Source organism: Chrysoperla carnea, chromosome 3 (genome assembly GCF_905475395.1).
Source record: "Chrysoperla carnea chromosome 3, inChrCarn1.1, whole genome shotgun sequence".
In the NCBI taxonomy this organism is placed as follows: Eukaryota; Metazoa; Arthropoda; class Insecta; order Neuroptera; family Chrysopidae; genus Chrysoperla; species Chrysoperla carnea.
The window spans coordinates 43,390,935-43,416,767 of NC_058339.1; the positions used below are offsets into that span (position 1 = coordinate 43,390,935).

Genomic DNA, 25,833 nt, shown 5'->3' on the forward strand with positions numbered 1-25,833 from the left:
ATTGAAAAACTTAAGGGATGTAGTTTTCACAAAAATTTACCTGCTTGGACTTTTTTCAGAGTTCTAATTTGAATTCATAGCATCAATTTCACTTTTCAATTTTCAAAAAATTTAAGTTTGCTGAGCCAACACTTACAATGAAAATTATGCCTGAAAGCCCCACAAGAATATTGATTATAAATAGATAGGTATTGAATTTTGATTCCAAGCGTTAAATTTTATTAAATAATTCTATATTCAGCTAATTTAAAATTCGATAAAACAAAGGCTGGATACAAATTGACAATAAATAATTACAAAAAAAAACTTTAATTCATTCAATAACTGTACATCTATATATGTACCACCTTGTATACTATACATACTACATCAGTAATAGTAATATTGTCACGACAAAACAATGTAACTTTTTAAGGAAATTGCATTGAATATTATACTATATATTATTTTCTTTAAGTCGCATACAAAACAAAGAGGGATGGATACATTTAACATTATTTATCATCCATCTTTTATTTATTTCTATACGTACATTAGTTAATAACATGATGGTGGATAATAATAAAAGATATATGTGTATTTATTTATATATTATTTCATAAATATAAGTTGATTGAATTGGTTTGATAATTTTAATAGTCATAACTTTCGCTTAAAGGAGAGATGGTTTTGGAAAATTCCAGTACATTGTTGCATAATAAGTTTTTTTTTTGTAGGTGTATGAAATAAGAATCTAGTCCATTGAATGAAACGTGAAGAAGTTCATCCGTTATGAATACAAAAATTTAATCAAGGTTGATATTTTTGTGGTCTAGATTAACTGATCACTGAAAATAAATGAACTTTAAGTTGGAATTGTATTATTTACAACTTGAAACTTTTTAAATATTGCCTCCAAGTTGTACAATTCTTCACCGTCGTTTAAGACCCAAACTCGATTGACATTTCAACTTATTGGACTATTATTTTGATGAGCATTCTCGCGTTATCTCGACACCGACAACAACACCACTTCATGAGCTTTAAAAATACGCTTAGTATATTTTATCTACACCCGTTAGTTAAGAAGTACTTTTCCATTCAGTATGCGTGGGAAAAATGGGTCATTACCACTCCAGTGTATAGTAATGAATTCATTGCAGCACTTGTACCGTAATTAATATTTCCGTTTCAGTTACAAAAACGAATACAAATATTTTCCAATAAATTCAATCAGACACACCCTACATTCATGTTAATCGGTTCTAGTTTCAACAGTAAACTACTTTTCATAATTTAATGTTCAAACTATCATTATATTATTTTTAAAACAAATCGATCATACTATGTTTTTATTAAATGTACTCAGGTTGTTAGCTCTAGAATTGTTCGAGCTTCAACAAAACAGTTCAAGCTATTTTGGAGTTGATGTTATTTCTTTGTCATTTTATAACGCATAGACTATACACAATGTCTCTCATACATTATATAAGTTAAGATTAATGGATTCCTCTTATGTTGTTTTTGATAGTACGTATTTATACGTGAAATACAGGGTGTTACATTAACATATAAAATAGTAGTAATCACCTGAAAAAGAAGGAAGGTAAAGATTTATACAAAATGTACATTAGGCTTTGAAAAGGCAAATCGAATTAAGGGTCGAAAGTTTTTGAAGTGCTATAAGTATATCTATCCGTCATAATGTACAAGATTGGCAGTAAATTCGAAGCTTTCTTTGTTTAGATCCCTATAATAATGAAATTTAAGGGGTTTTATATAGCCCTCATTAAATTATTGTATCATCGAATAAATTACCATATTAAAATTATATAGGTACCAATTTATAAAACAAAAATTTATTTATTTTTTTAATTTTCATTTCCATTAAGACGTTTCTAATAAATAAAATATTAAATAATTGTTTAAACTAGCGTGATACCCGCCCGGTTGATTGGGCTTAAAAGTAAAAGCCAACGCTTTATAGCCCCTACCTCACTTAATCGCACTTATCCGCCTTCCATAACACTCAAAGGGATTGTTTTATATAGCTAACATATATGCACAGTTTTCAATTTTTTAAAGTGTTAAATATTCATCATTCATGAGTATATCAAAAAAAGTGGCCATGAATTGTTTTAACATTTACTATTTTAAATTTTGATAGAAATATTTAATTTATGTTTCCAAACGTTATCATAAGTGGAGCAGTAACATGTCAAATTAAATTTAATTTTTTAAATATATTTTTATAAATTGCATTTCATGTGTTATTCTGATGCATGAGATATATTGATGTACAGTTTCATTCAAATCCATTCGGTAGATTTTGCTTGGCAAGCAAATAAATAAACAAACGTCCTTAGGGATAGGGATGATTTACAATTCAAAAGATAAAGAAGTTAAGTAAATATAAATTTTAAAAAATTTTAAATTTTGCATTTTTTTCTCACTTGATATGCCTTTATTATGTATGAATATCGCCAATCTATTTTTTTTTCTGGAAGCAATCTGACAACCATACAAACATTCATGCATCCATATGCCTACATATATACACCACCAGGTAAAAACAGAATTAATTAATGTACTAGTAATACGTTCAGTTATTGGTATTCCATCAAATGGTATGATCACATTTATACATTTTTGGAATATTTATAAGGTTAGGAAGTTTTTTCTGAATTGCGCCGCCAAGTTTATAACAATTTTTCATCATCGTCTTTTAGAAACCAATATGTTGCCTCAAACAATGACGAAAATTTTTGTATAGCTATTTGTTTTTTGCAACAAAATGTCAAACATATTGAATTATTTTAAAATTTCTCTAAACTCGAGAGACGTGATCTTTCGATCTTTAGTTTTTTGTTCGTATTTGTTATAAATCAGCTTATGTATATACCTCTACAAGTTGGCCATCGAATTACCAAACACCTTATATGTAGGCAAAGAGCGAGAAACTATCATATTTACCAGTTTAAAGATGAGTTAAACGATTATCCGTTAGATAGTATTTTATGTTTCAATAAAAATTTTCAGAGATAATATTAAATTAAAAATTTTATCGTACCTTCCAAACAAAGTAAACTGCTCATCCGTTAAAAGATCGTCACCTTTTTCCTGATCGTTATTGGGTACGAAACTCTAAAGTCGCACTTGAGGCATATATCTGTCAAATTAGCTTTCAAACAAGCAAAAAATCAAATTTCCTCCGTTTAGAATGTACGATGTTACACACCGACATGCAGATACAAGGATACGTTAAACTTTAACGCCCATCTTTTTAGACGGGGGTTAGTAAAAATAATTGGATCCGGGAAAAGTAAAGCTTTCTAGCTTATTTAAAAAGGAAAACTCAGGTTTTTTCAATATCTACCGAGTATATTTACAAAGGCAAGGTACAAGAATCAATAAAAAGTGATATTCAGGTAGATATTAGTTGAATTGTTCGCTTTAACGTTTTTGACATCTTGTATATATCCACGTACATAACATCCAAAAAATGGTGTGTATTTTACATAATAGTTAGTACTTCTACATATTAAGTGAATACAATTCCGTAACACTAATTACCAACTACCTAATGTGTTTACTTAATTGCATAAGTCAGTAGTGTATTTAATATGTATGCACTGCAGGCAGGCATTAGTTGTTTAATATTGTAAATAGTTTGCTTTGTTTTGTTTTGCTTTACTTAAAGTAGTTAAAGTAATTAAAAATGCTCTCTTTTGTTGTTTTATTTTTGAAATTTGCGTTGAAGCTTTAACTATATATAATTTACCGATTAGATAATTGAAAACAGGCTTGCAAGATACATTCATAATTAACTGACTTTATAATAAATACAGTATTTAAACAAATAGAAAGAAAGAAAAGAATACAACGTAGCTGGGAATCGCACCTGGTTCTTGTAGATATACGGTCTTACATGCCTTCTATTCCGTCACTATTATTATACATAAGTGAGTCAATTACATTTTCGTATCTTATCCTAACATAGGAATCTTTTTGTGGAGAATAAACAAAGCAAATATAAATCTCTGTACAATTTTTTTCTTAGTAAGTAGCTAAAAAGTTTACTTTAACTAGCTTTTTTCCTCTGAAGATTAAAAAAAGATCCTCTAGATGGTGTTAGCTAGTGTTGCCATCTAGCGGATCTTTTTTTAATCTTCAGAGGAAAAAGGCCTGGAATTATGTCTGGCGTTAATGATAATATTATTTTTATAATTTGTCCTTTTGTAGTTAGTTAAAAATTTTTATTAGAATTATTTAAAAAATATAATGTTTTAATTAGCCTTTTTACTCAGAAGATTCTATCTAGAGGATCTTGATTGGAACTCCTGAAAAAGAAATTTATGCGGTAAGTGATTAAAAATGTATTTCTCAGAGTTCTTAACCTTTTTGCAATAAATCGTAATCTGATAATCTTTTTTTTTTTATCTTTACTGTGTGATTTAATAAGTGTAAGTGCACACAAATGAAGAAATTTTGCACATTTTTTACCCGTTAATTTGGTTTATGGTCTATTTGAGGTGGAATTACAAACATATTGATCATCTGTCAGTAGTCAAATGTGTTCCAATCTCATGAGAATCAATGTGATATGTGTGGTAGTTACATCATACCCACACGGTTTCTTAAATATTGTTACAAAATCCCATTAAGTATTGTTACAAAAATATCCAAAATAACGAAGTTTTTATTTAAAAACTCACTGGAAACTAAAATAAACGAACAAAATAATTGTATATTCTCAAATGTTTTTTTAACCGTCTTTTACTTTTATAATAAATCTATCAATTTTCAAATAGCTGAAATAGCAATATCCGAAATTCGACGTATCAAAATTACTAACATTTAATGTCAAAAAATCAATGAAATTTGACATTGTTATTTTCATCATTAAACTTCACCACCAAGAACGAAACAGTTATAATATATTGCATAGAATATTTGAAGTAATCACCAAGATGACGGGAGAACATTTTATGAAATATAGTTTCATCTTTTTCCAACAATTTAGTAATCAGTCAGTCTACCTTTTTCAATTTTTCATTCAAACTGTCAAGTAGGGTACATGTCATACAATTATATTGTTTTCATGTATTTTTATACGCTTTTTTCTACTTTTTTTCCTTCATCATTCTTTTATAAAAATTTTATCATATTTTTTTCCTGCTATTGACGTATTTTTCTTTTAATATATGGTGTAAATTTTTAAGTGATTAACTGGTTTTTAAATTCTTAATCATTGAAAATTATAATTTGTTATTTTCCGCTATTTTAGTTTCCTAAAAATTCTATTTTTTTACTATTTTTATAAAGTCAGAAGAAAAAAGATTTTCAAATGTTTATATTCTCTTTCAACGTTTGTTGATTTGAACTCAGTTTTCTTCGAATGGTGTGTATTTATGTTCTCCAAAACTTTCCTGTTGAAACTGATGAGCTAATTTTTGAACTATTTTAGCATGAATGTAAGTACAGCGCAATATTTATCGAACCAGTACACTATCATCTGAGTGTTTTCTTAGATACTAGTAGATCATTAGAGAATTTGGGGTAAGTTGGTTTTTCTCTTTATTATGTTCCTTATAAACATGATTTGCATTCAGGTAAAACACGTATCCATTGTTTTTAAGAAATAATAAATCTGATGTTCTGATTTTAGTGCAATAAATAAGCCAGAAAATACCATCAAATCTGAAAAAGTGGTGGAACAGTTCCAATTTCAAAATTTTTTTGTGTAGTATGTGTCCCTTAGACCTTTAGGAACATTCAGCCTCACTAACCTTGGCATTAAAAAAAAAAAAAAAACTGGGAAAATTATGGTAGTTTTCCCATACCCAAAGCACTCCAAATAGTTACAGTGAAAACAAATCAATATTTCAACTCGAAAATCGTCTCCCGAGGGTTTTTGAGGTCGCTGATCATGAATTCCAGGTTAAAAAGCAAATGAATACGGTTGCAACCCCATGAAAACTACCCTTAGAAGTGCTAGACAAAAACTTTATTAAATTTAAAAATTTTGTCTCAATAATCGTCTCTCGTGGATCTTTTTGGCTCGCTGTTCACAAATTCAAGGTCAAAAAGCAATTAAGAATGGCTTCAACCCCATTAAAACTACCCCTAGAAGTGTCAATGATAAAAAAATTTCGAAAATTATGAATTTCACTTCAGAAATTGTTTTCCTGCAGTTTTAGCCGCAAAAGAGTAGCTACTAAAAAAAAACTAACGGCGTGACAAATTACAAATCATTTAAAATTTTCTCAAAGTAAGTCTCTACAATCATATTTCCAATTTTTTTTTGCGTTACTTTTCCCCTGACTAAATAATACATATCGACACAATACGAAACGACAATTTTTATAAATCTTATCTCTAATGAATCCTTCACAATTTTTTACATTTTGTGGGATAATACATCACATTCAAAGTGATCTACGTGTTATAAAATCGCAGGCTCAATTATTAATATTTAAATTATTATTATATAATTATTAAATATAATTATATAATAATATTTTTTATTAACAAAGATAATCTTTACCACTTTTTAATTTATCAGGTTAAAGCTTACCCCCCCCCCCTTCCACCGCTTTACCGTTTTACATGGCATCTTTTAAGATAATCACATGTATAAATTTTTACTAGGTACTACTATTTTTAAACTGACACAAATCAAATATATATAATTGATTACTTTTACAGAATATAGTTATCTAATGTAACAATGTTGTCTCATATCACAGGTGTTGTTTATAACAATTTTTAAACTAGATGAAGAATGTTTTATTGTTATTTATTCAATTTATATGAAGTATATTATAGTGTAGTATGTAAAAAAAATATAAAAGAAGATGTAAATATCAAGATAAAGGCGAAACACTTTTATAATATATTGTTCTTTGTTATGAAATTGCCATTGGTTTTATGATATTAAATTCTCTACATAGTGAACGAGGTAAGATTATATAGAGTGTGCCATGTAAAAAATTTGAAATCAAACAATATGTTTTGAGATCAACTAGCTGAAGTGGATTTTTATATATGAAAACTATAGAAATATTACTCAATTCGACCGTATTTTTTTTAATGTTTGTAACCTCAGAACTTTCGACTGGGTGAACCAATTTTGATGATTCAATTTCTATTTGAAAACTGGTGCTTTCCGTGTGATCCTATTTAAATTGGTCCAGTTTTGATAATGGCATCTATGAGAAAAACATATAATACTTAAACTTAACGCCAACCGATATAAAAAAAACCGACTCATTAAGGATATTATAATGCAATTCCCAAATAAATTTGAAGTCGATAAAATGTCTCTTACTTGAGATAAATTTCATATAAGTTCGGATTATTAACTTGGAGAGCATAGGAGAGGTTTTTTTTAACTAGTATTTTTAATTCTAGAAAAAATACTATCAGATGTTTGAAAAAAACTAACTGAACATTGATGTTTTTGTGAGTTTTAAAAAGCATACCAAAATAAAAAAAACACCGTTTCATTATTGAGATATAATAATGCAAAATTAATTAATTAACGATTGACGCAAATCCGAGATCGCTATTACCTTCCATCCACGAGAAATCGTGAATGAAAAAATTCATTTATATACAGAGATCTATCTAGAAGTGGTGAATAAGGGCAATCTAAACATTGTCCTGAAAATAAAACGTAAGATATCCAGGAAAATTTCGATTTGGTTTGATTTTTACGTAAACCAAATATATTCATATTTATTAATTTTTCAGCAACATACTTACAACATGAGAAAAAGCAACTATTTATATTCGACCCGCAAAATAGGAATTAAAAGAAAAGTGGAATGGGTGTGAATATAAAAACAAACTAGTTATTAATAATGTAAAACAAACTAGTTATTAATATACGTGTTGCTGATTTAACATTTTGTATGAAGTAAATTCCTATTACATTAAATTAAACCAGATACTCGTATGGATTTCAATAACTTAGGTAAGATAAAAAATTTAATCTGCATACATAGAATATTTAATTAAAATAACTTGCTTTGTTTACCATCGACCATTCCCTGAATACTGAGCGTTAATCTAAAATATACTTTTTTTTGTTTAAATCTTTTGATGGAAACTCTTTGATATAGCTTTATTTATTAAACGAGAAGAATATAATTGGAATTTTTGATTCTAGCGTAACGCCAATTTGATTGCTAAATGAAGAACAGGTATTTAGATTTCAAGCCGCTAGCAATTCAGATTTTTGTACTAAATTGGTTCATATTGTTCTCATGTCGCCTGAGTCGAAGATGATGGTGACAAACATGACATCAGATTTTTCCTCCGGGAGGAATCAAAAAACTTTAATTTCGCTTTTCACAGTGGGACGACAGTTGACACTTTCTGCACGTATGTAACAAAAACTACTTTCTTAATGCTAGCTTTAATATCACGTACTGGCGGAGAAAGCATATGTAAATTAAGAATAAGAAATTTTCCTACACTTTGCACAATTACATGTGGCTATATTATACGCTTCGAGAGCGTATTACAGAATAAATTAATCCTCTTGAATATTTTATCATTATTTATATTTATTTTTAAAGTGTTTCATATTTATTTTACTTATCTTTCTGTAAAACACTTTCGAGAAAAATCAAATTCGCTTTTATCTCCAATAGCTCGAAAACTACTCGTTGAATATTTTGTGGTTGGAAGGGTTTTGATCAGAAAGATTCTAATTTAGGGTGAGTTAGAAAAAGTTTCACAGAAAGCCATTTTCCTGTCTAATCTTTCGGGGTCCTTTGTATAATATTAAAATATTCATTTTATGAGTAACGAGTGTTGCTCATAAAATAACGCACAAATATTTATTTCCACTTTGAGCTTGAGGGATCGAACTCACAGAAAAGCATCGTTTTAACTTACCGTTATGCGTTTTAAAATTACATCTTGAATGATTGATCTATTCTGGTCTTGTTACAAATAACATCATGTATATATTTTTCTACACTCAGTGTATTATAGTTTTATATGCTTGCAAGCACAATTTGTAATATTGTAAACGAAAGTCAGGAAGCACTTACGTTGATTATTCACCATCTCATACTCCAATAGAATACAATTCTGTATTATTATTATTATTATTATTATATACACAGATCTAGTACACAGGCAGACGGATAGACCCAGAACAGAACTCTCTAACTATTATTATGTGTATAGTGAGTAAGTGTTTAAGTTGAGTAGTAAACACATACATATAGATACCTACGTAGTCGAATATCTAGATACATACATGTGTCTATAACGATTATACAACTATTATAGATGTTGAAACTGATTATTATACGTCAAGTGGATCAGATGTTTATTATAGAAGAAGTTTATAAAATCTATTACAATAATATTATGTGTTATATATATGCTATTCGATACAAGAAGCTATTAAGATGCCCAACCAGGAAGTGAATAACGTTCAAACCTGACACAAGCTTAAGTGGCGTCCTGACTAAAAGTTTTGCTGCTCGCTTATTTGGAACCTTATTGGAAACTAACATTTGATGTAACGGTTCGTATTTGGTTTCGAATTGGGCATGGCCACTGATCGAGATATTTTCAAATCAGTGCTCAACAAGAACAAAAAAAAACTGTATCCTTTTAACTTACAAATTTGATGTACGTACCTCGTACCGATGACCCAACATACCAGCCCTGATACCATGGAATCATAAACAGTTATTTTTCAATATGATATTTATATTGTACTAGCGACCCGCCCAACTTCGGCTACTATAATAATTAATAAAGTTGGGCTATTTCAATATTTCAAAGTGTTTCCAGATATTAATCAAAAAAATGAAACTGGCAATATACTTCACTAATTTTAATAGTGGGCCATCACAGCGGGCTCCCAAGAACATTTCAAAGTGACAAAGCAGACAAATTAAAAATTCTAATGTCGGGTTATTCCAATGAATTCCGATGCACGTCGCAATACGCCCTAGCAATATTATATTATAATTTGTTTTATCTAGAGCTTTTTATTTTGTCTACAATTTAGAAAATTTTTTTTATAAAAAGTTTAACTCGAGTACTAATTGTTTTGAGACATGTTACGTAATGTAAAAAAGTGTTCTTCTGTTTGCCCACATTTCTTCAGAAATGATACGGGTTCTAACATAAAAAATTTAGAATTTTGTTAGTTATCTACTGGCTGCCTTAACTGTACACGGTAACAACAGCAAAGTCAACTTATTATTGAGAAAATTATTCTCTCAATATTTTCGAAACTGTCTAATAGTTGGGTATGGCATATAGAAAAACTTATGATTATATATTGTAAGTAAATATCAAATTATTTTTATATAAATTAAATAATAAATATATTTTCCTTATAAATGTATGAAAAATAATATCTACCCAATTTATCATGTTTAAATTGAGTAATAATTGTTATAATACTCCAAAGAACAATACCCCATCCACTGAGTTTCATCAAATTCCAAAACAAAATCTTTTTTTCCGATTTTCTCAATTTTTTTAAAGGGGTACCCCTTAAAAAATTGCAAAAAATCGAAAAATATTGTTTGTCTCCAATTTCGATAAAACTCAGTATATAAGGTAATTTTGACCCAAAAAATACAAAAATCGGGTGCTATTGTTCACTGGTAGAATAATTTTTGAGATACGGGCTAAAATCGATCCAAATATTGCGATATCTCAGAAGCTCTGCATCCAATCATTAAATTAACCGGATTTTTATACTTTTTGGATCAAAATTACCCCATCCACTGAGTTTCATCAAATTCCAAAACAAAATTTTTTTTCCGATTTTCTCGATTTTTTCAAAGGGGTACCCCTTAAAAAAATTGCAAGAAATCGAAAAATTAAAAATGTACATCTCTTATTAGAGCAGTCCTTGTAAAGAAAACTACAATGCAATAAATATTTGGCATTTATATATCGTGTTTAAAATGAAAGAAACAAATGGTTTTTAATATATAGAATTTTATTACAACTGCAATGGAATAAAATAAATTTGATTAGGTTTTAATTGATGGTAAAATAAAAAGAGAAAAGACAAAAAAAAAAAAATTTTAAACGAATTAAATTATATTTGTACATATAAAATCCTATTTATTTTCAAATAACATGTCTTCTGTTTTATTTTCAAAAAAAAAAAAAAATCAAGCAGAAAGCAATGCTAGTAATAGTAGTTGTACGAGTCCGACAAAGCAGTGAAAAAATGCGGACTGAAAATAAAAGATAAGAGAAAAATCCGTTATACGTCTAATTATTTTGTAATCTATCTAAAAATGGTGAAGCATGCAATTAAAAAAACAAAGTGAATATAAATACTACCAGAGAATTTTGTCTGATGGACTTTATACATCGCAACGTTGTTCGAGAAAAAGTACAATTTTATATAATACTAAGAGTACCATATAACAATATGAAAATATTGAAAATATTCCAGTTTCAATTGATGTATTCGAAAGCAATCATGAGAAAGTTATCAATTAAATAAATAAAAAATTAAAAGCTTTTTTAATGTTAAAAATACAGCCAAAAAAAGCTGTTTAAAACTTTAGTTAAAGATGACCTTTAATGCTATCATCATCTGTGTATAGTAAGAAAAATGATTAAAATATTGATGTTGTTTTATTGTTACATTTTACGGGAGTGTAATAGCTTGTTAATTTCCTGGCACAGTGAATGAATTTAATAAAAATTTTGTTTTAAAACCCCTTGATTCAGACACTAACCTAGCGTACATGTTCGGGTGTAAAAGTGTCCCTGACATTTACTCCGTGTACAGGTACGATCTGTTACCGATAATTTTTTTATGAACTCGTTGATCGCTGATAGCAAGAACATCAAGAACACATAATATACAAAGTCGCGACAGTGATGTAATCAGTAAAACTTTTGGGTGTATTATAAATATTATCAAAGATAATAAATGAGATCTCCAGGATATTTCGAAATAAATTTCGTTTTTGCCCCAATTTCCAAGATCCACTTTGTATTATATTACATAAATATTTCGACTACCACGTAGTCATCATCAGTATGAATAAACTAATCGTAATTACTCTTATTGTGTTTGTTACTCGATTACTGCTTTAATAAATTATATATTTCTGTATAAATTTAAAATAGTAAATGTAAACAAATTCATGGTCATATTTTCCGATATACTCATTGAATTATGACCATTTTACACAAGGTAAAGGAGGAAGGGTTATTATGGGAGTGATCGAGTGGAAGTGGAATGGAAGTGGGAGATGAAGGCAATAAAGCGTGGTTGTTTTTACTTTTAAGTCCAGTGAAGTGGCGGGTATCAATCTCGTATTAATATAATAAAAAACTTGATCTAGGAAATTGGGACAAAATTGAAATCTATTTTAAATGTAGGTCTGTGAAATAATTGAAGAATTAAAGATGATATTATATATTATTTAAAATAAGTGCTACTAAACTAGTGACCTCAATACTTTACGTACAGCTTGCTAATTATAATTATGCTCATAAACTTATCGAAAAAAATTCAATTATTTGGTATACATTGTGAATATATACATAAATAAGGGAATATACTAGTCGTAATATTACATTCAGGAAGTGATTAAAAATAATCTACTGTGTTGTTAGAAGAGGAAGATGACTAAAAAATAGATGAGGGGAATATTATTCCACATAGATGAGTACCCATATAGTGTACTCTTCTGGTTGTATATATGTGATATTGTATAATGTGCACAATATTTAAAAGTGGGTTATATAATTGAAAGGTGAGTGTAAAGTGTACATTATACTCAATTACAAAAGAACGTTTTGACACGAAAATTCTAGTTTTTCTCAGACAGATTCAACTGAATTCCACTACATTATTTTCGAAATAGTTTACAAACTATTTAAGAAAATTGAATTTTATATATTAGTCTAGGAGCAGAAATTAATTTTTATGTTCAGATTCAAATCGTCTGTCGGTTGGTAGGACGATAGTTGGTGGCAATTATCTGCTGTCGTGAGGTGTAAAAAGAAAAAACGATAACCAAGCCATCAAATGAAAAATTGAATTTTGATTCCTTCTAGGAGCTTATTGTTCAAGAATGATTTTTTAGAGACCATTGGCTCGCCAATTTTTAAACTATTAATGCCATGTAATTATTTAAAAAAGGTACAAATTTTCGCATTTAAAAAATGGAATCTCATTAAAAGTCTAAACGAAATTTCATTCACTAATTATCATCACATTAATTTAATTTGTCAATTATATTGAAAAATGTATGAAACGATTCTTCTGTAAAATCCACTCTTCTAGACTTGATGATGTATACGATGCATAAATATCGCGACTCGACATACCAATATAAATATTTGAAGGACAATTTTTTACGATATAACCATGCTTTTCAACGAGAAAATACTTTCTGTCTTAATCGTTCTATTTTGTTTTGAAATTATTTACTACTTTTAAGTTCAGCTAGTTACAATAGCATGTTTTTTTAAGTTTTCCTTAACTATTATTTATTGAAAGGTACCCGCAATATTAGATAGGAAATAACTTTCTGTGAAACTTTTTCTGATCCAGTCTAAAATTTTCTTTAAATCATTCTAATCAAAAGCTTTCACGGCAACAAAAACTTTTAAAGAGAAGTTTGCGAGCTACGGGCGATGAAAGCTACGAATATATTATAGCTTCAGTATAGGACTAGGAAAATGGCTTTCTGTGAAACTTTTTCAACCCACCCCCAAAAATTATTCTGATATTTTTGATCAAAAGCTCTCAGGGCCACAAAAATGATTAACGGGATGTTTTCGAACTACGGCTTTGATTGCCCGTAGTCACGCGTTAAAAAATTTTGTGACCTTGAGAGCATTTGAGCAGAACAACCCGAATAACGTTTTGAAGGTGGTTTGGAAAAGTTTCACAGAAAGCCATTTTCTTGGTCATATAGGTATTACAACTAAAATATATGTGACGTTTTGATCGTCCGTAGCTCGAAATATACTCGTTAAAAAGTTTTCTGGCCGTGAAAGTATTTGATTAGAAGGATCCATGGACATTTTAAGGTGGGTTAGAAAAAGTTTCACAGAAAGTCATTTTCCTATCAAATTGTGCAGGGTCCTTTCTCGTTAAATTTTTTCAATTATTTTTAAATATACATACATACACACACCTTTTAAACAGGTATATAAATATTGCATATATAAAACAGACAACTTCGTATATATATTTTAATTAATATATTAAAGATATATGTTGGTGTTGTTCATCTTCTTTTATTAATAATGTATGATATATGCAGTTGAGTATGTCACTCGTTTGAATAACATCAAGTGTTTTTCTGATGATGACGACATCTGCTGCAGTTTACGAATATATTACATACACACTCTTGTTTATAAGTACTTGCTAGTTCTTAATAAACGTATACTTCGAGAGAGTTTCAGTGGCAACCTTTTATATGTTCAAATATAAATTTTAGAGAATGGAATTTTCATTAAAAATTATGGAAAAATTATTCTGATATTTTGTAGTAACGTTGTTTTCGGAAATATGAATATAGTACCGAGTGTATTTTGTATTCAAAATTTTCATTTTCTTTTTAAATTACAACTATATTATCTTCATTGTGTCTTTAGCATAAACCGAGAGCAGTCAAGATAAACCAAGCTATAAACGATTTTTAGAGGTTCATTTTAGTTTCTTGGAACTCTGTTTTTTCCATTGAAAACTTTTAGCGAATTGTCGAAGGAAATGGAGCTATTGCTTTTGTACAAATGAAAAAATTTTTTCAAATGGTTTAATTATTTCAAAATTTAATCATCGGTACAAAATCTTCAGTTTGCAGTGGAAAAACAGAATTTTAAGAAACTAAAATGATTCTCTAAAAATCGTATCTTGGTTTATCTCGACTGCTCTTGGTTTATTTTAAAGAAACATATGTGTCTGTAAACTCTCTAGAGGTTGCAATTTAAGTCCAATCTGAATAAAATTTGTTATTAAGAACTGTTGTGGTATTTGAAAGGCCAAGTTCGTTAATGAGAAAAATCGACAGCTAAACAAGGGGTGGGCAGGTTCGCAAAGTACAAAAGTTTGAATTTTTAGAAAATAAAAATGTTTATGTTTGTTTTTGATCAGTTTTAAGCAAATAAGTATTCGTGTGATTTTTTTTCTAGATGCTTAGTTTTCGAAAGTAAAATTCTTGGAAAACTAAAAATGCAATTTACGATTTTATGAAAAATATGTTATTTGATCAATCTCTGAGGCAATTATTAGCTTCTTTTTGAATATAATTAATGTGATATTCAAATAATGTAAGGAATGATATTTCGTAAAAATTCGTCCCAAAGCCACCCCGTTCACGTGTTGTAATTTCGGTTAATGTTTAATAAAGGGTAGGTTGATAAGGTTTGTGTATCTCTCAAACTTTAGATAGATTAATGCACGAGAGACCTTTTATTTTATTTGTATATCAAGGGATTGTAATCCGGTTCCTTGGAAAAGTGTTGACATTGTCTAAAAATGTCGGCATTGTCTTAGATTACCTTGAAAGTCTCTAGTAAATATGTGGATTGTATGTTATTTGCAAGGCTATGGATGTCACAAATTTTAGTGCAACAAGTACCCTTATGATGTGTTATTAAAGTGTTTTATTTGTTCTTATTTTGGAAAATACATAAAATAATTAAATCTCATTTTTAATGGGCTCTATAAATAATAACTAATAGTCCCAGAGTTTCCAAGAAGCAATAAAATACGCTTTTGTTTTAAATATCGTTAAATATTTGAACGCCACTGTGTTGATTATTACTGTACGATATTGACAACATATATTTATATATACATATTTATATATATATATATATATATATATATATATATATATATATATATATATATATATATATATATATATATACTTTCTTTATTAATATCACTAATTAAGGTACTTAGTTCTGTTTATAAATCATTAAGTAAATAACTAAATGTACATGAACAGTTAAACTACTTGAAGGAAGTAACATTTTCAAAGGCATTTTATTTCAAAAAGATTCACTCCTATGCTATAAATATTATAAAATAACTTTATATTATAAAGTTTAAACGTTTATGAATTTAATAGTTTAATAATTTCAATCAATAGAATGAAAATAGTTAATAATATTTACCTGTGGTGGATAATGATCTGGCATTGTATGTAATGCTTCTCTATATGCTGCCAAAGCTCTTTGTAATCGTCCTTGGTCTGCATATAATGATCCTAATTGTAATAAAGCTGATACACGTGCTGTTTCATGTGTTCGACGATCCTTTAAACCAGTACCATCCAATTTTGATCCTTGTCGTAGTATTGCTACTGCTTCTTGACAACGACCAGCTGCTACTAATGCACTGCCTAGATTTACATATGCCACTGCAATAAAAAAAAATTATGTTAGGAGATCTGTAATTAATTCGATTCGTGTGATTTAATTATATGTATATAGGGTGTGAAATAAGAAAGGTTTTGTTTCGTAAATATTACACGAAACAATTTAGTTTGTGCTTCAAGACAAAATTCGTAAAATCTAAAAATGTCAGTTGAAAGAATTTATAAAAGCAAAGATTAATTGTAGAAAAACTTATTTTTAATTGTATTGTATAAAGAAAATGTGTTTTCTGGTGCCAAGAAAAAATCAGAATCACTTATACCTAGATAAACAATTTACTGCTACCAGAAATTTTACGATTTTTAACTACCAAAAGTTAACGTTAAGTTTTCGTCAAAATAACTCGACCAGAAGGTTTAATACAACATTTGTAACAGAAGAATTTTCTCTCTTACAACTTTTGATATCCCCATATTATTGAAATAGTCATAGTGTTCTTTTATAAATATTTTTGTAGGCTTTCCATAGTGCAGTGAGGTCACTGAAAATGATTTTTCGTGACTTCAGAATCTTAATCCTGCTCAACATAATACTTTTAAAATTAGAGATTTCTAAGAATACATCCACATATAAATGTTTTATGTGAATGGCCTATTTTTTCTAGTATGGTTTACGAATATCACTCGAAATTCAGAATAGATAATGGTACGGTCTACATTTTTGTATTCCAATAAATCATATTAAACAAACATAATACCATATAAATATATTCTTACAAATACAAGAAACTTATTTTGTGTTCCTTTCCTAAATATTAAGTTGAAAAGTGCATCCAAAAAGGAATAACATATATATTGTGTATATTGATTTATACCCATAAAATATGGATATACAAAAATCTTATTCACTTATATTATTTTTAGTGGTTCGTATCTAATCATAAGATAATATTCATACTTTTTACAAAAGCATTTTATACATTTTGTTGTTTCCTGTATAAAGCATTTTTTGATAAATCATAAAGATATTTTTTAATAATTTCTAAGGATTATAGATTAAAATGACATAATTGTTTAATGTATGTTTGTTGTTTAATTTTTTAACAATTTTGCATTCAAAACGGAACAACAAGATTTATTACAAAGCGTCATCAATCTACATAATTTTTTCTTCATGTATACACATGCTTTTATTTAACAACCAGATTCTATTGTGGTTATGCTTATTAGTTGGACATTGTATTCAACTATTGATAACGTCGCATTTTGGGTTCTGGTCATTAAATGTTTCAGCACATTTAGTAGCAATGTATAGTCAGCTAGCAATAATAATTTCAAGGGAAGGCTAGTGGGTTAAAGGGTTAATAAAGAGATAGTGTAACCTTATTTTAATTGCCAAACCACTATAATACATTCGTTTTATTATATGATACTCATTTGTCGTGGAACTATTTAATGTACTTGAATTTATAAAAGAATAAACTTTTTTTAAAAGTACGTCATTTAAAAGACATAAGTTATAATAAAAGTTTAAAGATTTTTTTGGATACTCTTTGTATAGTACAAGCAGAAAATTGGTGCAAACTTTAAGAGGTATTTTTATAGGCAAATGAATAAATAAGAACTTTTCTCATCTTTTCCCGGCTTAATTAGCCCACAATTTTTTTCATTAACCCCCCGAACTAAGATAAAGGGTGCTATAGGTTTGACCGCTATATGAATGTGTCTGCCTGTCTGTCTATCTGCCTTGTGTCTGTCAATCTGTCTGTCTGTCTGTTTGTCTGTCTTACTGTATGTGGTATCGTAGTGCCTAAACTGATGAACCAATTTTAATTTTTTTAGAGTTCCAAGTTCCGTACCCGAAAAACTAAAAATTGGCGATGATTTACAGACTCTGTCTTGTTTGGAAAAGGCTTTAAGGAGAGAGTTCTTGGATATGTTTCAAGTAGGAGTTTAAGGTACGCCGTACCCGAAAAATTTGTCGAGGGTTTTATAAATTTTGTAACTTTTCTTTTTTATATTTGCACTGATTTATACTGGGCTAAAAGATATGTATGTCTCGAAGTACGAGTGAAAAAAGAAGCTCTATTGACTCCAAGTTAAACTAAAACAGTTGGACTAAAAGACACTCATAGAAGAAGGCATACGTGAGAAAAAAATACCGAGTTTTTATTATTTTAAACACATAACTCCTATGATGCAGTTCTACATAGTGAACCTTAAAGCTAATATTTTGTTGAGAACGTTCTCAGATTTCGTGATGGTTATTCAAGGTACAATATGATGTAATGAATACATCACACTGTATGTACATTGGGTATTGGATATTAAATCAATTAATTCATTTTTTATCCATTATTGTTCCATTAATGAAATTGTACCAAATGGGACTATCGTAAAAGAGTCGTAGCTTTGCTTGAGTTTATTGATACGTCCTTCGTAAAACTGAAATCTCTTTAAGCAATCGAAAAGTTAACGAACTACTGCGGCCAAACAGCAAACAAAAAATCTCCAAATTTTTTATTCATAATAATTAATCGCAAAATAAGATTTATCAAACAAACAAATTGGATACTGACCCAATAAAATGTATGTCAGTACATGTATACAGTCAATGTAATAACACCGCTTTTCCACACCTTTTATAAGCTTCCATATATACTACAAGCATACCAGAATGTAGCTTGTAGAATCTTACAAGCAAATTCTGTTTACATCATTCTCATATATCATTTTTGTAGAAAGCCAAACGATATATTATTATTTCATTTCAGTTTTTTTTTCTCTACAGTTGGTAACAACATTCATCTTTTCTATCACACATTTTGTGCTGTCTTAAATTATATCAAAGAGAAAAACTTTTATGATACAACATTTTTTCCGTTTTAATTTTATTTTTTTCGAAGATTTATTCTTTTTTTGTACAATTTGTTGTTTACAACAGAGAATCCTTTTCACTTATATCATAATATTATTGTAAAGAAAACTATTAATTTTAATTATTAACAAAATATAAATTTAAAATATCTGTTTAAGACGATAGTTTTTTTTTATGTTCAACAAATATTTACTACTTTAACGTTGATTATTTTACTGAAAGTTATATCCACAATCTATTTTACATTTTCTTAAAATATACTTCTGAAAAAGCACAAGAGAAGTTCTTCAGTTTTCGAAGATTTGATATCGACGACGAAAAAAATGTCTACGTATGTCTACACACGCACATGTTCTTCTTCAAATTGATGCAAATGCCTCGTCCTGACCATGACACTAAAGTAAAGATATGTCGAAAATTTCGATTTCAAAAATCGAACCAATAACTTCCTCAAAATTTCGTACATACAGCCTTATTAAAGACTTATCTCTCACTTCTTAAATATACACTAATACCCTAAAATATTTAACGAATTTTGGTTTACTCGAAAGTAAAAGAGATAAGGAATATACAGCAACTGCGTTGTCTGCCTCTTTTCGTTAACTATTATCGCAAATATCCAAGTTGATAATAGTAATTACGTTCATCTGTACCTAAATTCATTGAATCGCATATCTAAATAAAGATAATTTTATTACTAATTAGGTGGTATTCGGTTTACAAGAAATATTGGTCAAAAAATAAAGTTTAAAAACTTTCTAAGTTTTAATGTTTTTATTAAAAGTATTCTTGACCATATTTTTTTAGGCAACCCATTACAGGGATATTTGTTAATATTTTGCAATATGTGATAAAAAATAACGTAAACAGTGAAGGTATGGGTGAAGGTCGACCCTAATTCGGATCTTGTTCTTTGTCGTCAAAATCCATTCAAACTTATTATGATTGAAAATTTTATTTAACTTTAATTATTCATATATGTAATTGCAATAAATCTGTACGTTTCTTTATGTTTACATATTTTTTTAAATTGTGACACGTGTGATGAACAATGTATGAGTTGTCGAAAATAAGTGATTTGAATTGAAAACGTGACTTGTTGTTTGAATGTAATTAAATTTATTTATATTTCAACACATTAAATAACAAATTTTATCCACCAAATGGAATATTATAAATAATTTTAAACATAGAAGTACTTGTATTATACTATATTTTAGCAAATGCTAATCTATATTATATAATAGATAAAATAAAATAATATTATTGTTATTTCTATATAACTACCAAGAGCCTGCCAAATTTTCGTTGTAGCTGTCGTTTAATGCCCAAATATTCTCGTTTGGAAATCCAGTCGTTTAAAGAATTCCAGTTGTCTCATAAATACTATTTTAAATATGATCACACAGAAGAAATTACGGGGAGTTGGATTTTTATCAAATATAAATGAGTATAAAGCATTATAATTTATTCATAATAAAATGATTATAAAGCATCATTTGGAAAGTACTACTCTGTGCATCAACCTAAACCACGTGCATCATAGTCGATGTACATCATCGTAAGAAGTCCAGAGCCACACTAAAATTTGACAAGCCTGGCTCTCAAAGTCTGATAATACATTCAACTATGAACTACATAAATATTTATTGTACCATTCAAGTAATAATAATTTTCAAATATATGATATTATTTTATGGAATTATTAGAGATATATTTAGAAACAATTACATCTATTTGAAATTTTATGAAGAGGTTTTATGAATATTTAGGAATATTATAATGTAACCTTTTTATTTTAAAAGAGTAACTAGTCCACCCTGAGTATTCTAGTCCACCCCCTATAATCAACATACCATTCTAGGTATATTTATATGTATTGAGTAGTAAGAACTAAAAAAGGGTGTTATAAGTTTGACCGATATGTTCTGTTTCTATCTGTTTGTCTGTCTGTGCCAAAGTATCGTATAAATGGATGAACCGATTTTGATTTTTTTTGTTTCGTTTGAAAGGAATTAAATGGTGAGTGTTTCAAGTGCAAGTTAAGGGTTCCGTACTCGAAAAAATTGTTGGGGGTTTTTTAAATTTTGTAAATTTCACTTGTAAAAGTATTATTTTTTATTAAGACTGAAAATAGAAATAAGTACCTATTATATAAAACATTTTTGTTTTAAAATAATTGTGAGGAGACAGGCGTCGGTGCCATTTTTAACTGGAGCATATATAGTTCAAATGTAGTAAAAAAACATTGTATATTGAAAATGATAAATAGAGTGTAAATAATGAAACTGTTGCTATTTACAACAAAATTTATAAACTAACGACATTTTAACCAAAAAATTCGTGAATATCATTGTATTTGGGAGCTTTTTTCGTTGTTAAATTTTTGGCGTGTGTAATGGCCGAAATTTTGTATTCAGTTTCACTTTCTTTCTCTTTATTATCATGAAACTTCTCTCCCCTGTTGTCTGTCTGTCTGTGTGTGTACTACAACGAATAAAAACTACTGGACATAGTTTCATGAATGATTACAAGTTTATGATTTGGATGAACTAGGGTACTCTTTATCTTGCTAGGATGCCGAGATCGAAAATTTTATGATGAAACCAAAATCTCCCACAACTCATATTTATCACAAAACCTATGCTACACTTACTAGCACATTTTTAACTTAATATTTCTCCCGTACTACTAGCGAAGCAAGCTTTGAATTTATGGATCAAAAACTGTCTTTATTTTTAAGGTGGTGGAAAGTTAATTTTTGGTATACTACGAGCAATAAGAGTACCGAGGAACAGAGGTCAGGTCAGTTAGAAAGCCACGATATTTTATTGCTCAAAGTGAGGGAAAAAACTAGTATGGGAGAAATGAGTTAAGTGAAGGTTGACTGAATGATCCTACGTAGTAACATTTGTTTTTAAAATTTTGGGCTTTTGGCAGTATGGGTGCAATTTGCAACTGTCGTAAAAATAAGACATTAATCTTTAATAAATGAAATAATATCGTTCGATTGATTGCCCCGCGATTATAACTCTACGACAAACTGTAATCATCATTTCCAATTCAACAACCTGTCGAGGGTTGCTGTACTTCTAACAAATGATAACAAATTTTGTGAAAGTGGCTCCAGATCTACTACGTTTTATCAGTTCATCGAGATTTATACTCTAGGCTAGGCCACCAGGTTTATAAAGAAGTTAGTATACAAATAATATCACTGTACTTATTTAATATAGATAATACCTAATTTATGAAGACTAAAAATAATAAGTGGAATTTAGTTATTGTTATTATTATGTTTTCTTGTTTTCCATAAATGGACATTTTATTACTTTTATCATGTATTAATAAAAAGAGATATACAATATTATTATAATTTATTAGTTTATTATTATATTTCTTTTTCTCGCCATTTATATATATATACATAATATATATTTGATTCTATATTTTACTCCCATTATAATCTGTGAAATAATTTAAATTAAATAAATATATACTCTCGAACAAACACAAATTCGTTTGCCTCATTTTCTCACATCCTCAGTTCGAATTTCTTACTTGTTTAATTTTAACTTTTAATTTTAAATTTAACTTTTTTTATTTTTTTATTTTTACGGTGCCATTTTTGCAATAAGGGTCTGTGAGTTTAAACTATATTATTCAAAGAAATAGTAAACGAACCAATACACGCCAAATTCCACCTCTACATGTTATTTCGAAACAAAAAGCGGTAGAAACCTTCTAGTATAACAATACCTACTGTCGTTTTGTTAGAATATTTTCTTATTTTCATTAATTAAAGAATATTTATACCAACATTCATCCCCTCGAAAATGTAAACTTAAGTCTTGCGTTGAAGGTCAAAAGGAAGTCTCGCCACATTGAACTAGACATTTGAAAACAGGTATGTAGGTTAGTTTACTATGAAGGATGACTTTCTGAGTGTGAACTTCTTATCCCCTCTTCTCCACTTAGACATAATTATTATATTTTTTCGCGTTGAGTTATTGTAAACGATATGCAATTTGGAGGGGTTCATTTTTCAGTCCCCTCTGCCACTCTTCTATGTAGATATTTATTGGTTTCAAAAATTTAAAAAGATAAAAATCGATATAGAGCATATTTTAATAAAAAGCAAAATATGACTGAAGAGTTCACGACTTTTTCATTATGAAAATTTTGTAGTTTAGTTTGCGTATCTTATGTTTTAGGAGGATGATTTATGACTGCCATAATTTCAATTTTTAATTAAAACGCGAAAAAATAAATAATTTCGACAGGTTATAAAGAAAAAAAAAAAAAAAAAAAAGATTGTGTTAAATAAAATCAAAGAAACAAGTCCAGTATTTTACATAGTGACTTTTAAAGTCGGGGCCCATTATTGGGAAGATTTGAATCGGTTTAAATATTAGTTTGTCCCGACTTTTAAAGTAAAATATTGGACTTCTTTCTTTCTTATCGGATTTTATTTAACACAATCGGGTATTTTATTTTTTAATTATTTAGTTTATTTGAGACTTTTTAGTTTTCTAGCACTAAAAAAGCCTCTTTTTATACTACATAAAAAATTTTAAACAAATTTATTATTCCTTAATTAAAGGGCCCCGCACACAATACATTGGACAAAACTCTAGATTTCCGTATTTTCAACACAGTTGTGTTACAAATGCTGTATCGGTAACAATTTGTCTAGTTGAAAATTTTTTTTGTAAGTATGAATATGTCAAGGACTTGTAGACTCAACCTTTGAAAAACCTTTCCTTTCGAGTGACAGCCTTTTGAAGCACCATAACACTAGATTAACGTGCTTTTCATACAGTTGTGTTGCATTTAAGACAAAAGTTTATTGATTAGTATTTTAAAATGTTAACGGTAGTTAAGCTTGATGTATTATCGCAAAACATTTTTTTGTTTTATACATAAAATAATAATGATAACTACAACAATTATTATATATGAGTTGTGTGAAGCTAGTATTAATTTTATTAAGTGTAAATTTATATGAAATAATATTAAATGACTTCTGGGACAGTAAAATAATTATTTGTTTGTTTATGATTATAATATAAAGTTAGATATTATAAAGTATTATATTAGTTGTGAGCCGAATGTGTAGTTGTGAGTCATTTTAAAATATTATGAAGTTCATAAAATAAATATTTAAACAAAAAAATTAAATAATAGTATAAATTAGTATTTGAATAAAATTAAAAAGTTGTCTAGAATAAACAATATTTTTAACACATAATTATGAATGAATTATAAGTTATACACAGTGTCTCAATAAACATTGGGTTGAACTGTAACTCAAAATTATAAAGCTCAAGTTATATTGATTCAGCACTTATCAGGTTTTTTTTCAGTTAATTCTTTCTCATTACTGTTACGAGTAGGATCCTTAACATTGGACAGTTGTTCTTCATAACAAAACATTCAGCCGTCACTCGAAAAATTTGTCAAAGCACGTAAACATTCAGCGGATATCTTAGACGTAGTTTAAATTTAATTCATGTTTTATTCATCTCTAATATTCGAATAAGTTAATACAAATTTAGCTACCCTAGTAAAACAAGAACATTTTCACCTTAAATGGATTCTAAACTATGAATGAGATAATGCTTTTAATAGATAGAATGTGGTAACGTGGTAATAAATTTTTCTAACAGAACCATTTTTTCTGAAATCAATTTAGGACTTTGTGCTTCATGATGAAAGTACTATGTACTAACAATTTTTAAGTATCAATATAATTCATATAAAGTTAATCCAAGGATTTATCCGTTTTCATATCACACAAATTTTTTGTAGTTGTTATACCATGTATATATGTAAAATATATCAAGGTATACTAAGTTTACAAAAAAAATTTGGTATTGGTGTTCATAAAATCACCAAATTAGTTCATTTTCGATTGTCCACCCGTCCGTCCGTCCGTCTTTGCACACGATAACTCAAAAACGAAAAAAGATATTAAGCTGAATTTTTACAGCGCACTTGGGTCCGTAGGACCCATCTTGTTAACCGTTACAGATGGAACAAAAGTTTGAATGTAAAAAATATTTCTTATATAAAAATTAACAATTTCTGTTTGAAACATTTTTTCGTAAACATCACTGTATGCTTGTGAGGTCGCAAATTAGGCTCAAATTGAACAGTATGTATTATAAGGGAATATCAGTTATATGTGACACGTTTATATGTGTAATGGGACAGTATAATCAACACCATCTGTACATGGTATTTCAACGATTAATTCAGTCAATTGTTTGTTTTCACATGTTTGTTTAGATGACCTTGATACATAACGATTTAAAAAATTTAAAAAAGTTCAAAACTGTATTATTCTACTGGCATAACATAAAGTTATTCTGACGTCAAACCAAGGGATATATGAAAAAAAGAAAAACATTTTTCGTAATACAAAATAATTTAAGTTTTGTATCTAACTTCTATATAAATACAGATTTTTTTGTCCCTACGTACGATATAAATTAGTGTATTTATTAAAATTACTAAATAAACAACAGAAAAGAAGGGAGCAGAAAAGAAAACTCATGAGAGTGGATAAAATATGTAAGAAGTAACGAAAAAAATGATGAAAATGTCAGT

At 28.4% G+C, this 25,833-nt stretch overlaps 1 protein-coding gene across 1 annotated transcript in view; it reads right to left on the reverse strand.

Moving 5' to 3' along the window:
* Positions 1–25,833, reverse strand: part of LOC123296050 (protein O-mannosyl-transferase TMTC2-like) — a 280,446-nt gene that overhangs the window by 25,247 nt on the left and 229,366 nt on the right. The window contains exon 7 of the mRNA XM_044877511.1: positions 16,144–16,388. Coding sequence (XP_044733446.1) covers positions 16,144–16,388 — 245 coding nt within the window. The remainder of the gene's footprint in view (positions 1–16,143; positions 16,389–25,833) is intronic.